This window comes from Sinocyclocheilus grahami, unplaced genomic scaffold, assembly GCF_001515645.1.
Source record: "Sinocyclocheilus grahami isolate Dianchi unplaced genomic scaffold, SAMN03320097.WGS_v1.1 scaffold316.1, whole genome shotgun sequence".
In the NCBI taxonomy this organism is placed as follows: Eukaryota; Metazoa; Chordata; class Actinopteri; order Cypriniformes; family Cyprinidae; genus Sinocyclocheilus; species Sinocyclocheilus grahami.
The window spans coordinates 91365-105466 of NW_015505495.1; the positions used below are offsets into that span (position 1 = coordinate 91365).

Here is a 14102-nt window from a genome sequence, read left to right on the forward strand (position 1 = left end):
AATCAACCAATCAACCAACCAATCAATCAACCAATCAATCAACCAATCAATCAACCAATCAATCAATCAATCAATCAACCAACCAACCAACCAACCAATCAATCAATCAACCAACAGCTTTCATGTACAAATCTCAATTTCGAAAAATTGACCCTTATGACTGGTTTTGTGGTCCAGGGTCACATATGAGATGATGGGAGAAGTGTAACAGTAACAGATACGGGACTGGAACCTTCAACACAAAGCGTATATAAGCAAAGCAGAACTAACGAGTGCATATGTGTGATTGACTCACACAGCGTGTTGAGGGGCGTCGGGCGGGACGAGGCGCGTCCCAGTGGGTTTGCAGCGCTGCACTGCACGCGTGTGTCTCGGCTGATGTTATAGATGCGGACGGTGTGCGTGCGTTTGGGCAGGATCTGTGTGTTTCCAGACTGGACGCTCCACCACTGGTACTCAGAGACCGGCGGGTCTGCCTTACAGGAGCAGAGGAGCAGAGCGTTTCCTCCGAGACGCACCGAAGCGCTCAGCACCTGAACCCACACGTCTCTGGGAGGAACTGAGACCACAAACACAAGCACAATCTAGATTAAAACCAGCTAAACAACTCAAAATCAAGATGCAAGCTGATATACAATAGTTCTCATTTTAATTTGTTCCCTCATTTTTTATTTCAGATTCTCATGGTTTCGGAAAACATGGATATATGAGGGAATTTTAAAAGTGTGTCTTCTAGACCTGGAAAAATTTTGGAAATTGATAAAATAATTAATATTTTTATAAATTCATTGGAAATAAAAATGTTCACCCAGAATTTAATTATTTTAATTGTATTTATTCATTTTAATATTTGTTATTATTAATACTGTATAATTATTTTATTTTATTATTTTAGTTAAATATTGTTATTATTATTAATATCATTTATAATACTTAAATAATAATTCTATTATTAGTAAATTCATTGAAATTGCTATTTGTAGGCAATAAAATCTTTAAAATAATTTTAAAATATCTTAAAATAATAAAAATAATTAAATATAGCCACAAATAACTATAAACATCATGGCAATTACAGTAATTAGTAAATAAAAGTGTAAACGCCGAAGAACATTCTGTTATTAAAACTTCCAGATTTTAATTATTGAAATTACTTGTAATTAAATAATTATTACAAATATTACTTATAATATTTAAATAATTATATTGATTATTTATATTATGAGTAAAATGTAAAAGTACTGAAATTGCTACAGCCAAAAAAATCTTTAAAATAATTATAAAAAATAACAAAATATAATGAAACAATTTAAAGAATAAAAATAAATACAGTCACAAATAACTACAAAAATCATGGAAATGCTGACGAATATCCAGTTATTAAAACTTCAGGAATTTAATTGTTTTCATTTTATTATCATAATTAAACGTTGTTATTATTATTATAAATATAATTATAATATTTAAATAATTATATGTATTTATATGACGAGCAAACTTATTTTAATAATACAAAATACATGAATATAGTTACAAATGACCAGAAAAGTCCACTGACAATAAAAAGTCTAAACCCTGAAGAACATTCAGTTATTGAAACCTCTAGAATGAATCATATAATCATTATTAAAAATATGATTTACAACATCAATATAAATACTAAAATGTTTAATCGAGTTCGTTTAAATTGCCACTCGTAGTTTCTGTAAATAAAAAGGTCTTTGACTCCGAAAGGTTGAGAACGTCTCAAGAGTGTCTGGCACACAGCAGTGAGATTCAGGTTTGTTAGAGATGAGGGTTTCTCACAGTGGACGAGGATCTCGCGGGTGGCCGAGGATCGTCTGTTGTTGGGATACTCCAGCTCACATCTCACTCTGGGGTTTGTGTGCCGCGGGACGGTGAAGACGAGGCTGGTCTGAAGCACCGGTAACCCGCCGGGGCCCCGCTGCAGCTCCGTGTCTCCGTGAACGCTGCTGCCGGCCGGATCGCCGCGCTCCCACTTCCACAGCAGACGAGGCCGATCGGACGGACAGCTGAGCCTCGCCGAACAGTTCAACACGAGCCGCTGGCCCTCCTTCACCGGCCCCGGGTCCGTGAGCTGCGGCGGCTCCGGCGAACCTCATGAGCAAAACACACACACATTCTCACTGCTGTTTTAGGACCATTAATGCACTATTACAGTTAGCTTTTAATTTAATTAATAATAATAATTTATGCATTTAGCAGACGCTTTTATCCAAAGGCTTTATATCTTTAACTATATCTTTAACGCAATGCTCTACCACTGAGCCACACGTCTACGTCTATACAGTTCTGTTAAGTTTGTTTTTAGCTTTTATTTTTATATTTCACATTGTCATTGTAGGTAATGTTTTAGACATTTTATTTTTGGAATTTTTAAATTTTTTTGTTTATAAAGTTTTTAGTTTTTGTTTTGTATTTGGCTCTTTACTTTGAATTTTAAAGCTTTAGTCATTTTGTTGTGCATTTTTGCTATTTTTCTAAATGTCTTTTTTATTAATTTATTATTTTTTTGTAATATGTCTTTATTTTTATTAATATTGTGAATTATTTTTAATTTTTATATTTGCTGTTTTAATTTTAATTTTAAAGGTTTTAGAAATTTTGTTGTGTGCTTTTGTAATTTTTATTATTTTTAAATGTCTATTTTTATTAATATTTTGAATTAGATTTAATTTTTATATTTGCTGTTTTAATTTTAATTTTAAAGGTTTTAGAAATTTTGTTGTGTGCTTTTGTAATTTTTATTATTTTTAAATGTCTATTTTTATTAATATTTTGAATTAGATTTTATTTTTATATTGTTTTATTTCAGTTTTAAAACTGTAGGAATTTTGTTGTGTTTTTATCATTTTTATTAGTTTTTTTAAATGTCTATATAGTTTTTATTACAGTTTTTTCCATTTTCGTTTTAATACTTTTTTTGTGTGTTTAATATTCTGTGTTTGTTTTTTATTTTCTATATTTACTGTTTTCATTTCAATTTGAGAGATTTTGTTGTTTTTGTCATTTCTATTAGTTTTTAAATATATCTATAGAATTAGTATCATTAATGTACTATTATAGTTTGAATTAATATTTTGAGTTAGCTTTTATTTTTAATTTTATATTTTTACAGTTTTCATTAATATTTTGGAATTCGTTTTTGTTTTATATTTTCCATGTTCATATTCATTTTAAAGTTTTAGTCATTTTGTTGTGCATTTTTGTCTTTTTTTATTAATTATTTTTTTTATTAATTTATCACTTTTGTATAATATGTTTAAATTATTTTTATATTTTTATATCTGCTGTTTTCATTTTAATTTGAAAGTTGTAAAAAAAATTGTTTTTGTTATTTTTATTATTTTTTAAATGTCTATTTTTTTAATATTTAGAATTAGATTTTATTTTTATATATTTTTTTGTTTTAATTTAAAGTTGTTTAATATTACTTTTTTATAATATGTATAATATTTTATTAATATTGTGAACTCTTTTTTTTTTTTTTTTACATTTGCTGTTTTAATTTTAATTGTAAAGTTTTTGTGTTTTTGTTACTTTTTATTATTTTTTAAATGTCTATTGTTTATATTTTGAATTAGATTTTATTTTTATATATTTTTTCGTTTTAATTTTAAAGTTGTAGAAATTTAGTTTTTGCAATTTTTATTAGTTTTTTAAAATGTCTATACAGTTTTTAATAATATTTTCAACAAGTTTTTATTTATTAAATGTTCCGTTTTCATTTTAACTTGACTTAAAATGTAAGAAATGTTGTTGTCTTTGCCATTTATTATTTTTTTGTAGTTTTTAGTAATATTTTCAATAAGTTTTTATTTTTATATTTTTTTCCATTTTCATTTTAGTCCTTTTGTTGTGTTTTTCTAAATATGTCTACACAGTTCTTTTAATATTTTGAGTTTGTTTTTAATTTTTATATTTACTGTTTTCATTTCGATTTTGTTGTTGTTGCCATTTCTATTAGCTCTAAAAATATATCTATAGAATTTTAATTTTATTTTTATATTTTCCATTTCCGTTTTAACTTTAGCTACAGTAATTTGTTGTGTTTTTGTCCTTTTTAATTTCAATTTTTTTATATGCATATATTAATTTCTAATCAGCTACGAACTACTAATCAGCTTTACTTATTTTATTACTTCAAGTTAAACTAAATGAACATTTGAAATGTTGTCTTAATGTTGAAGTTGTTTCTGTTTACAGTTTTTTTCCGGCTTTAGTTAATGATGATAACATGCATCACATCAGAGCAACATGAGTATACCAGCCACGCTGACGTTGACCTTGCTGCCCGCAGGCCATGCCCTTTGACCCCGCTCCCTCATCTGCAGCTCGTATGTGTTCCGGTCGTCTCTGCGGACGCTGCTGATGCTGACGGAGCAGTCGCCGGCGCTGATGTTCCCCGCGAGCGCCGTTCGCTCTCTGAAGTCGGGATGAACGGCGTCGCCGCGCTCAGAGCTGAACACCGGCCTCCTCAGCATCATGAAGACCGGCGCGGAGGATCTGATGAGGCGAAGCTGCATGGTCTGAGCGGCCGGAGCAGGGCTGAAGGAGCAGGGGATGACGAGACACGAGCCCTCCAGAGCCAGCACTCGTCCCGGGACAGACAGAGAGACCGCAGCACTCGGCCCAAACACACACGCTGAACACACAAAACAAAACCACCGCGCTAATGTCACAAACTGCTAGTCAGTTGCCGTAAATTCAGTACATTTGAATTAATTAATCATCTTCATTTCAACATATGCTAATACGTTATTACAGTAATACTTTTATTTTAGTTTGCACTACAGTTTTTGTGTTTTCGTCACTAAGTTGGCTTGAAAATCCTATTTCAACTTCTTCTTCTTCTTCTTCTGAGACCAAATGTTAAAGTGTATCTCCTCCTGGACTTTTAAAGCTACAGCCACCAAACTCGGGTCAGACCTCCAGACTGGTCTGGCTCGGCTTGCTGTATCTTCTCTAACTGATCCGGCTTGCGGTTTTCGTAAACCAGACTATCAAAACCACCGGAAATCCCATAGACTTTCATTGAGGGGGTGAAAACTTTTATACAATTAGACTCATGGTGTATTTCAGCTGTCTAATGCTAGAGCAAAGCTTAACAACTCGCTACTGAAAAACAGCTAAAACCTGCCTAAGCTGATTGGTTGCTTTGGCTGGCCTCCCAAGCTGGTTTTAAAGTGGTTCAGGACACCTTTTAGCAGGCCAGGCTGGTCTTAGCTAGTTTTTAGCAGCTTTTTTACTGAATCAACTGGTTTTAGCTGGATTAACTTACTAATCATGCTAACAACATGCTAGTAGCATGATTAACCAAATTCCTAGTAACGTGCTAATCATGCTAGAAACATGCTAGCAACTTGTTAACATTCTAGAATGATGCTAGCAACATGCTAGTAAACTTGCTATTCATGATAACACCATGCTAGTAACTTGCTAATCATGCTAGAAACATGCTAGCAACTTGCTAAGCATGCTAACAAAATGCTAGCAACTGGCTAAACATGTTAGAAACATGGCAGCATCATGCTAGTAACATGATAATTATGCTAGAATCATGCTATTAACATGCTAATCATGCTAGCAAAAATCCCATAGACTTTCATTGAGGGGGTAAACATGCTAGCATCATGCTATTAACATGCTAATAATGCTAGAATCATGACAGCAACATGCTAGTAACTTGCTATTCATGTTAATAATATGCTAGTAAACTTTGCTAATAATGTTAACAACATGTTAGTAACATGGTAATCATGCTAGAAACATGCTAGCAACTTGCTAAGCATGCTAACAAAATGCTAGCAACTGGCTAAACATGTTAGAAACATGGCAGCATCATGCTAGTAACATGATAATTATGCTAGAATCATGCTATTAACATGCTAATCATGCTAGCAACATGATAGCAACTTGTTAAATATGATAGAAACATGCTAGCATCATGCTATTAACATGCTAATAATGCTAGAATCATGACAGCAACATGCTAGTAACTTGCTATTCATGTTAATAATATGCTAGTAAACTTTGCTAATAATGTTAACAACATGTTAGTAACATGGTAATCATGCTAGAAACATGCTAGCAACTGGCTAAGCATGCTAACAAAATGCTAGCAACTTGTTAAACATGTTAGAAACATGGCAGCACCATGCTAGTAACGTGCTAATCATGCTAGAATCATGCTAGCAACATGCTATTAACTTGCTAATCATGTTAACAACATGCTAGTGACTTTGCTAATCATGCTGACAACATGCTAGCAACTTGTTAATCATGCTAGGAACATGCTAGTAACTTGCTAATCATGCTAGGAACATGCTAGGAACTTGCTAATCATGCTAGGAACATGCTAGTAACTTGCTAATCATGCCGACAACATGCTAGTAACTTGCTAATCATGCTAGGAACATGCTAGCAACTTGCTAATCATGCTAGGCACATGCTAGTAACTTGCTAATCATGCTAGGAACATGCTAGTAAACTGCTAATCATGCTAGGAACATGCTAGTAACTTGCTAATCATGCTAGGAACATGCTAGCAACTTGTTAAATATGCTAGAAACATGCTAGCGTCATGCTATTAACATGCTAATTATGCTAGAATCATGATAGCAACGTGCTAGTAACTTTTCATTTTAAATTTAAAGTTAACATGAATGAACAATGGAAATACTTCTAAAGCATTTATTAAACTTAGTTCATTTTAATTCCAACATTACCAATACATTAAAATTAAAAGTTGTATCTGTTAATATTATTAAATCGTTTGTATTATTATATATTTTCCATTTTCTTTTTAAATTCAATTAAAGTTTAAAAAAATATTTGTTTTCATAATTTTTTAGTTTTTATATAGTTTCTGTTTTCACTTTAAATTTAAAGTTAACAAGAACTAAATGAAAAATACTTCTAAAGCATTTATTAATCTGAGTTAACGTTAATTCCAACATTTACTAAAACTTTACTAAAATCAAAAGTTGTATCTGTTAATATTATTAATTTTTATATTTTCCATTTTCATTTCAGTTAAAGTTTTTGTAGTTTTCGTTTAGTGTTTTTGTCAATTTTATTAGTCATTTTTAAATATGTCTATATAGTATTTATTAATATTATGAATTAGTTTTAATATATTTTCCGTTTTCATTATACATTTAGTTAAAATTAACATGAACTAACAGCGAAAAATACTTTCTCAACATTTGTTAATTATAAAAACATATACATTATTGAAAGGAAATGTTGTATCCGTTAATATTATTTAATAGACCTGAACTAACGTGAACAATGAACAATTTTTTATTAACATTAACAAATTGCTTATCTAATATTATCAATTGTTAATTAATGCATTAACTAACGTTAACTAATGAGACCTTGTCGTAAAGTCTTACCAATACTGCTCTAAAAACATATTAAATACACAAAACTTTAACATTAACAGAGCAAAATTAATTCTGATAATATTTCACATCTCATCGCCAACAGCTGCTCATTAAAATATCCAACTCTAATGACTGAAAAGATTGTAAAACATTGTCCTTTTATGGTCCTTGTCATCACATGTGTCTTCAGATCAGCACAGATTATTTCACAACAGGATCAAAATATAGAAACAGGGAAGTTATGCATCTGAGCGTCTGAGTCTGAATGAGCACATGCACCTGTACATCCACATGCATTTACTGCACATGCTACACATGTGTTCAGATGCATTTAATGATGTGAGACCAGAGCATGTTAATCAGATGGGTTAGTGCCGAGATGATGCTCAGAGAAAAATGATCACGCAGAATCATGATTCTGATCATATGCTGGTTTAATGTAACAAATGTACTGAGCAGAGAGAGCAAATATCACTCACCTGACATGATGGCAAAGCTCCGGATCAGAGCGTCCAGAGCCATGAGCGCCGGTCAAACACAGACGCCGCCGGGGGACTTTCTGCTCTTTTTCAGTGTTTCAGGAAGTCAGAAGTGAAGGTCTGGCATGTTTCGCAACACTGATCTGCTGTTCCATGACGTTCCTGCTCCAACATCTTCACTATAGTAATGCATGCATTTATAATATGTTTATATTTTTATTAATATTGTGAATTATTAATTTTCTTTATATTTGCTGTTTTAATTTTAATTTGTAAAGTTTTAGAATTTTTTGTGTTTTTGTTATTTTTATTATTTTTTAAATGTCTATTTTTTATATTTTGAATTAGATTTTATTTTTATATATTTTTTGTTTTAATTTTAATGTTTTTTAATATTTCTTTTTTATAATATTTATTATATTTTATTAATATTGTGAATTATTTTATATATATATATATATATATATATATTTGCTGTTTTAATTTTAATTTGTAGTTTTAGAATTTTTTGTGTTTTTGTTATTTTTATTATTGTCTTTTTTTACTTTATATAAATTTACATTTACAAAAACATCAAGCGATTCATCATAAGATGGCAAAAAACAAGAGAAAATAGAAACTAATACTTTATACTTCAGCTTTTATGCAGCCATACAAAGTGTCCAAATCAGTGTTATTTTTGCTTCATTGATACAAAATTATCGGGGGTTTTTTATATTTTGAATTAGATTTTATTTTTATATATTTTTTGTTTTAATTTTAATGTTTTTTAATATTTCTTTTTTATAATATTTATTATATTTTATTAATATTGTGAATAATTTTTTAATTTTTATATTTGCTGTTTTAATTTTAATTTTGAAAGTTTTAGAATTTTTTGTGTTTTTGTTATTTTTATTATTTTTTAAATGTCTTTTTTTATATTTTGAATTAGATTTTATTTGTATATATTTTTAGTTTTAATTTTAATGTTTTTTAATATTTCTTTTTTATAATATTTATTATATTTTATTAATATTGTGAATAATTTTTTAATTTTTATATTTGCTGTTTTAATTTTAATTTTGAAAGTTTTAGAATTTTTTGTGTTTTTGTTATTTTTATTATTTTTTAAATGTCTTTTTTTATATTTTGAATTAGATTTTATTTGTATATATTTTTCGTTTTCATTTAAAAGTTGTAGACATTTTGTTTTTGCAATTTTTATTAGTTTTTTTAAATGTCTATATAGTTTTTAATAATATTTTCAATAAGTTTTTATTTCTTAAATGTTCCGTTTTCATTTTAATTTGACTTAAAATGTTTGACATTTTGTTCTTCACTATAGTAATGCATGCAGTATGGAAAAGAGTTATGGCAGATAAAGTAGAGTTACAGAGAAGCTGCTTTTAGTCACCATGCACAAAAAAAACTCAAACCTTTTAACTAAACTAAACTAACATTTTTAAAATAAGAAAGCATCTAAAGTTGTTGTCATATTTATCAAAAAATTATTATTTATCTATAATTTATTTAGCTCAGCATCTTCGATGCAATGTAAAGTTCACCATGTGCTCGTCTGACTCATGCTCACATTTTTACCCGTTTCCTCTCCTAAAGCTTCCTCCTCATGTTTTATTTTGTTGTCAACATTCACTGTATTTCTCAACTGAATTCACACGGGACCGAATCAGTTCACCAGTGCCTCTAATGTGCTTAGAATCACCATTTCTGACATTTTCTTGTTGCGTTCGCACACTTTTCATTTTTTGCACAAACTTTTCAGTGTCAACACAACACACTCGTCCTCAACTGAGTCAATTGCAACCCTGACGTCTGCATTACATCTGCAAGACGTATGTTTCAGAGTGTTTGCTCATCTGCAATACATCTATAGGACGTTTCCCATCAGATGTCAAATAGACGTTTAGAAGATGTCTTTAAGATGTTTATGATCTAGAATGCATGTAAAACTGACATCTTACAGACGTCTATCAGATGTTTGCACACAGCAGATGCTTTCCAGATGAAGCGTTTTGGGTAAAAAAGGATATAGTAATTCTTATCTGCAGCACAGAATCGTTAACAAGCTGCACGCGCAATAAAGAGCTGCTTCGTCAACCGATAGAAGACGTTTACAAGTTTTGTTTTCTACAAACTGATTGTAGGTAAATATCCACCTACTTATCCACCACTTAAAATGTGTTCTTATAAAATATCCAAACGATTCAGTGCGCGAGTGAACTGTTCGAATGAATCGAACTGAATCGTTTGACCGATTATCAAAAAAAACAGATTCATCTGCAAATCTGGGATTGTTGTGATTCTAAACCGATAGAAAACACACATGAATTAAGCTGAAATATTAGCAGTTCAAATGATTCTCAGGTCGGTGTATTCATTCACATGTAAAGATTTATCGGTAACACTTTACAATAAGATTCGTTAATGTTAGTCAATTTATTAACTAACATGAATGAACAATGAACAATACATTTATTACAGTAATCTTTGATAACATTAGTTAATGTAAATACAGTCATTCATTATTAGTTCACTAATGTTAACAAGCACAACTTTTGATTTTAATAATGCATAAGTGAATGTTGAAAATAATATGAACTAGTACTGTAGATGTGTTGTTCATGTACTTTACAGTAACCTTACTGTAAAGTGTTACCGATTTATCAATATTTTACTAGGGCACAGCGATATTTAACGATGTCTTGGTTGACACTATCCTACGACATTCTGTGCACAAAACCATCTTTCTCCATAGATCTTGTGTTTTTAACCGTGTTTAATTTCTGGATTGAAGGATTGAAAACGAGGCTGTGAGGAACTGAAGTAGTCAGTTTTGAAAATTGTGAGTTGTGAAAATTACGTGCTATTGTAAAAACTGTCGCTAATTCTATCCATCACAACCTAATTTCGGCGACCATCACCAATCGGAATTATTACGTTGAAGTAAAATTAGTTTTTCAATGGAAAGTAGCTAAATCCCACTTGAAAATCCGCTAGATGACGCCATAAGCTATTTAGCATCCGGGTACTTTTCGCCTACTTTTTTTTTCGAATACTATGAATTCGGACATACTACTCGCCTCTCTTACTGTTTTTCGCCTACTATATACAGTGAAGCGACGCAACAGAATGAGCCACTGCTTGGTGAAGCTTCGAAACCTTCGCATTTCAATTGTTTCGAACAAATGTTTCGATGCATATCACACCACGAAAATCAGGCGATTTCACATGATGTTTTGAAATTGCAATGCAACTGAAATTTCAATGCAGTTGGTTCAATTGATTACTGTAAAAGCTTCAAAAATGTTTTATTTTATTTGTTAATTCTATCCATCACAACCTCATTTCGGCCACCATCACCAATCGGAATTATTACGTTGAAGTAAAATTAGTTTTTAGCATGAGAAAAGAGCAGTGTTTATTAGAAAATTTAAATGGAAAGTAGCTAAATCCCACTTGAAAATTCGCTAGATGACGTCATTAGCTATTTAGCATCCGGGTACTTTTCGCCTACTTTTTTTCGAATACTATGAATTCGGACACACTAATATTTGTCTCACTTACTGTTTTTCGCCTACTATATACAGAATGAACCACTGCTTGGTGAAGCTTTGAAACCTTTGCATTTCAATTGTTTCGGACAAATGTTTTGACGCATATCAAACCACGAAAATTACGCGATTTCACAATTGCAATGCAACTGAAGTTTCAATGCAATTGGTTCAATTGATTACTGTAAAAGCTTCAAAAAGGTTTTATTTTATTTGTTTATTCAAAAATGAAACATGACTGCGCCCTACTGGTCATGTCTTTCCTGGAATAACAATAGAAATTATTTGAAGCATGTTCATTTGACGTGCATTCTCGATGCCTGCGAATGCAACTTTTCCAATAAATACTGCTCTTTTCTCATGCTAAAAACAATATTACTCGAATACAATAATTCTGATTGGTGATGGTGGGTGAAACTAAAGTTTACCAAAGTCTGAATCAATTGCTTCGCAGAATGACTCATTGATTCGAATCGCTCGAAACGTTTAAGTACGACGAAAACTCAGCTCATAATGACACGTTATACAAACCAACTGCAAATATTTCCATAAAAGTGCAATCTATAAAATTATATATATAAATAATTACCAAATGGCAATTAAATTGGCCATAAATCTGTAGTGCATGTTTTGTGTTTTCTTAGGTCAATAAGAAGCAGTTTAATCTCATTCTCATTTTGCATTATCTAGTGTGCTAATTTGAGCTCGAAACACACCTGGAGGGTTTCTTTATAGAAGTTGCATCGTTCTCATCTTTCCAGGAGGACCAGGTGCAAGAGTTCATGAATAAATCCTACAACGACTCTCAAGTGACGTCGAGAGTCTTGAGCTACAGAGAAACACGACTCGCGATTCTTATCCTTCAGAAACGAGAGAGCAATGAACACTGAATTGCTCCCCATAAAATATACTATTGCTGTCTATACACATGCATTAAAGGGGTCATATGATGTGATTTAAATTTTTCTTTCTCTTTGGAGTGTTACAAGCTCTTGGTGCATAAAGAAGATCTGTAAAGTTGCAAAGACTAAAGTCTCAAATCCAAAGAGATATTCTTTATAAAAGAATATTTGTCACTGTATTTGTCACTGTTTTGCCTTATAGATGACCTTAAGACTAACATATTGATACTAACACCCAAAAAACTTTAATTCTGATTTCATGGGGACTTTAAATTTTCGGTCTCTTTGGTATGGAAGCCCATTTGCACCATGTAAGGAGAAAAAAATAATCATGCTTTGGTAAATCATAATTATAACTAATGAGAAATTATGACTTGACATAGGCCTACCAAGTTGAAATTATGACTCATAAGGTCGAAACTGACATACTAATTCATAATTATGAGATAAAACATCGGAATTATGGCTTAGAAACTCGACATTTTAAAATAAAAGTCTAAATTATGAATTAAAAAGTCATGATACTTGAATAAAAAATTATGATAATAGAGATTTGTGGCCTTTCGTCTCATAATTCAAATTTTTTATCTCATAGTTATGATTTTTCATGTTATAATTTCAACTTTTCATCTCATAATTATGACTTCTAAAGTCTGACTTATCAAAGCATGAATATCTTCTTTTTTTTTGGCGCGATTGGGTCTCCATAGTTTGGCGCTTGTACTGTTAGCGTCTTATTAGGCTTTAGTTTACGGCGAAGGACTTTTATTTTGAAAGCAGCAGCAGCAGCAGCAGCAGCAGCACGCTCGTCAGCTGCTTCGTCGCGTTTCCGTGTTTCAGATCACTCGATGGTTTCGGCTGCGTGTTGAGGAGCGTTTAGGAGATTTTTGTGTGGTCGAAATCAAGATTTTAGAGCTCAGACACAAGCTCAGCATTCGTCTGCTGTACAGAGCTTCAAATCCGCTCAGATATGGATAAATCACGAGTGTTTGTGTCGATGTGGGGCTTCCTGCTGATGTGTGTCGCATTCAGTCTTACTGAAGCAGCAGCAACAACAACAACTCATCCAGCTGTCCACAAACGTATGTGATTACTTGCCTGTGTCTTCTTTTTTATCATGCATCTCTATATTAAAATCTAAAAATGCTTGTAATTTAAATATGCATGCAAATATATTTACATAAATTATTATAGTGTAACGTTAAGCATTTTTCTATAAGTTATACTTTGCTAATGTATTTAATATAGAACTGTCACTAATTTTAATGTCATTAGTGTTAGTCAGTTATATAAAAACACTGAAAGGACTATTATGAATAAAAGTTGCGTATGCAAAGTCAATGAAAAATGTTGTTACTCTGTTATGCCATTTATGATGTGACTCCAGGATGTTATACTTTATGACCAATCTTTGGACAAATGCAGCTCTTTATTTTGAGAGTGAAAGTGTTTTTATTCTTCTGTGTCGTCCCAGCATGCAACACTCAGACTTCCTGTGAGCTGTGCCTGGCCAATGTTTCGGTAAGATCACACGGCACTCCTTTACTGCTTATTAGCCGGGTTTATAAATTAATATTGTAATTTACGGAAGTGTTTATAGAAAATGGTACATTAGACGATCAGGGATCTGCTCAGATGCTCTAATTTGATTAATTATAACCTGTAATTAAATAATAATAATAATAATAAATGTTTTTGTAACATACTGGAGGATGTCATTAATAACGATAAAAATAATAATAATAATAATAATAA

General features: G+C 31.4%; 2 protein-coding genes across 4 annotated transcripts in view; one reads left to right on the forward strand and one right to left on the reverse strand.

Moving 5' to 3' along the window:
• The window catches only part of LOC107601976 (myelin-associated glycoprotein), a 15733-nt gene extending 7771 nt beyond the window's left edge, over positions 1-7962 (reverse strand). For both annotated transcript variants that reach the window (XM_016294350.1, XM_016294349.1), the window contains exons 1-4: positions 7892-7962; positions 4289-4666; positions 1807-2118; positions 296-559 (exon numbers count right to left, since the gene is read on the reverse strand). In XM_016294350.1, coding sequence (XP_016149836.1) covers positions 296-559; positions 1807-2118; positions 4289-4666; positions 7892-7934 — 997 coding nt within the window. In that variant the 5' untranslated portion in view covers positions 7935-7962. The remainder of the gene's footprint in view (positions 1-295; positions 560-1806; positions 2119-4288; positions 4667-7891) is intronic.
• A 5175-nt stretch (positions 7963-13137) lies between these two features.
• LOC107601980 (pituitary tumor-transforming gene 1 protein-interacting protein) overlaps positions 13138-14102 on the forward strand; it is a 15187-nt gene continuing 14222 nt past the window's right edge. The window contains exons 1-2 of one of the 2 annotated variants that reach the window (XM_016294356.1): positions 13138-13429; positions 13822-13868. In XM_016294356.1, coding sequence (XP_016149842.1) covers positions 13318-13429; positions 13822-13868 — 159 coding nt within the window. In that variant the 5' untranslated portion in view covers positions 13138-13317. The remainder of the gene's footprint in view (positions 13430-13821; positions 13869-14102) is intronic. The other variant, XM_016294357.1, reaches the window with a different exon arrangement.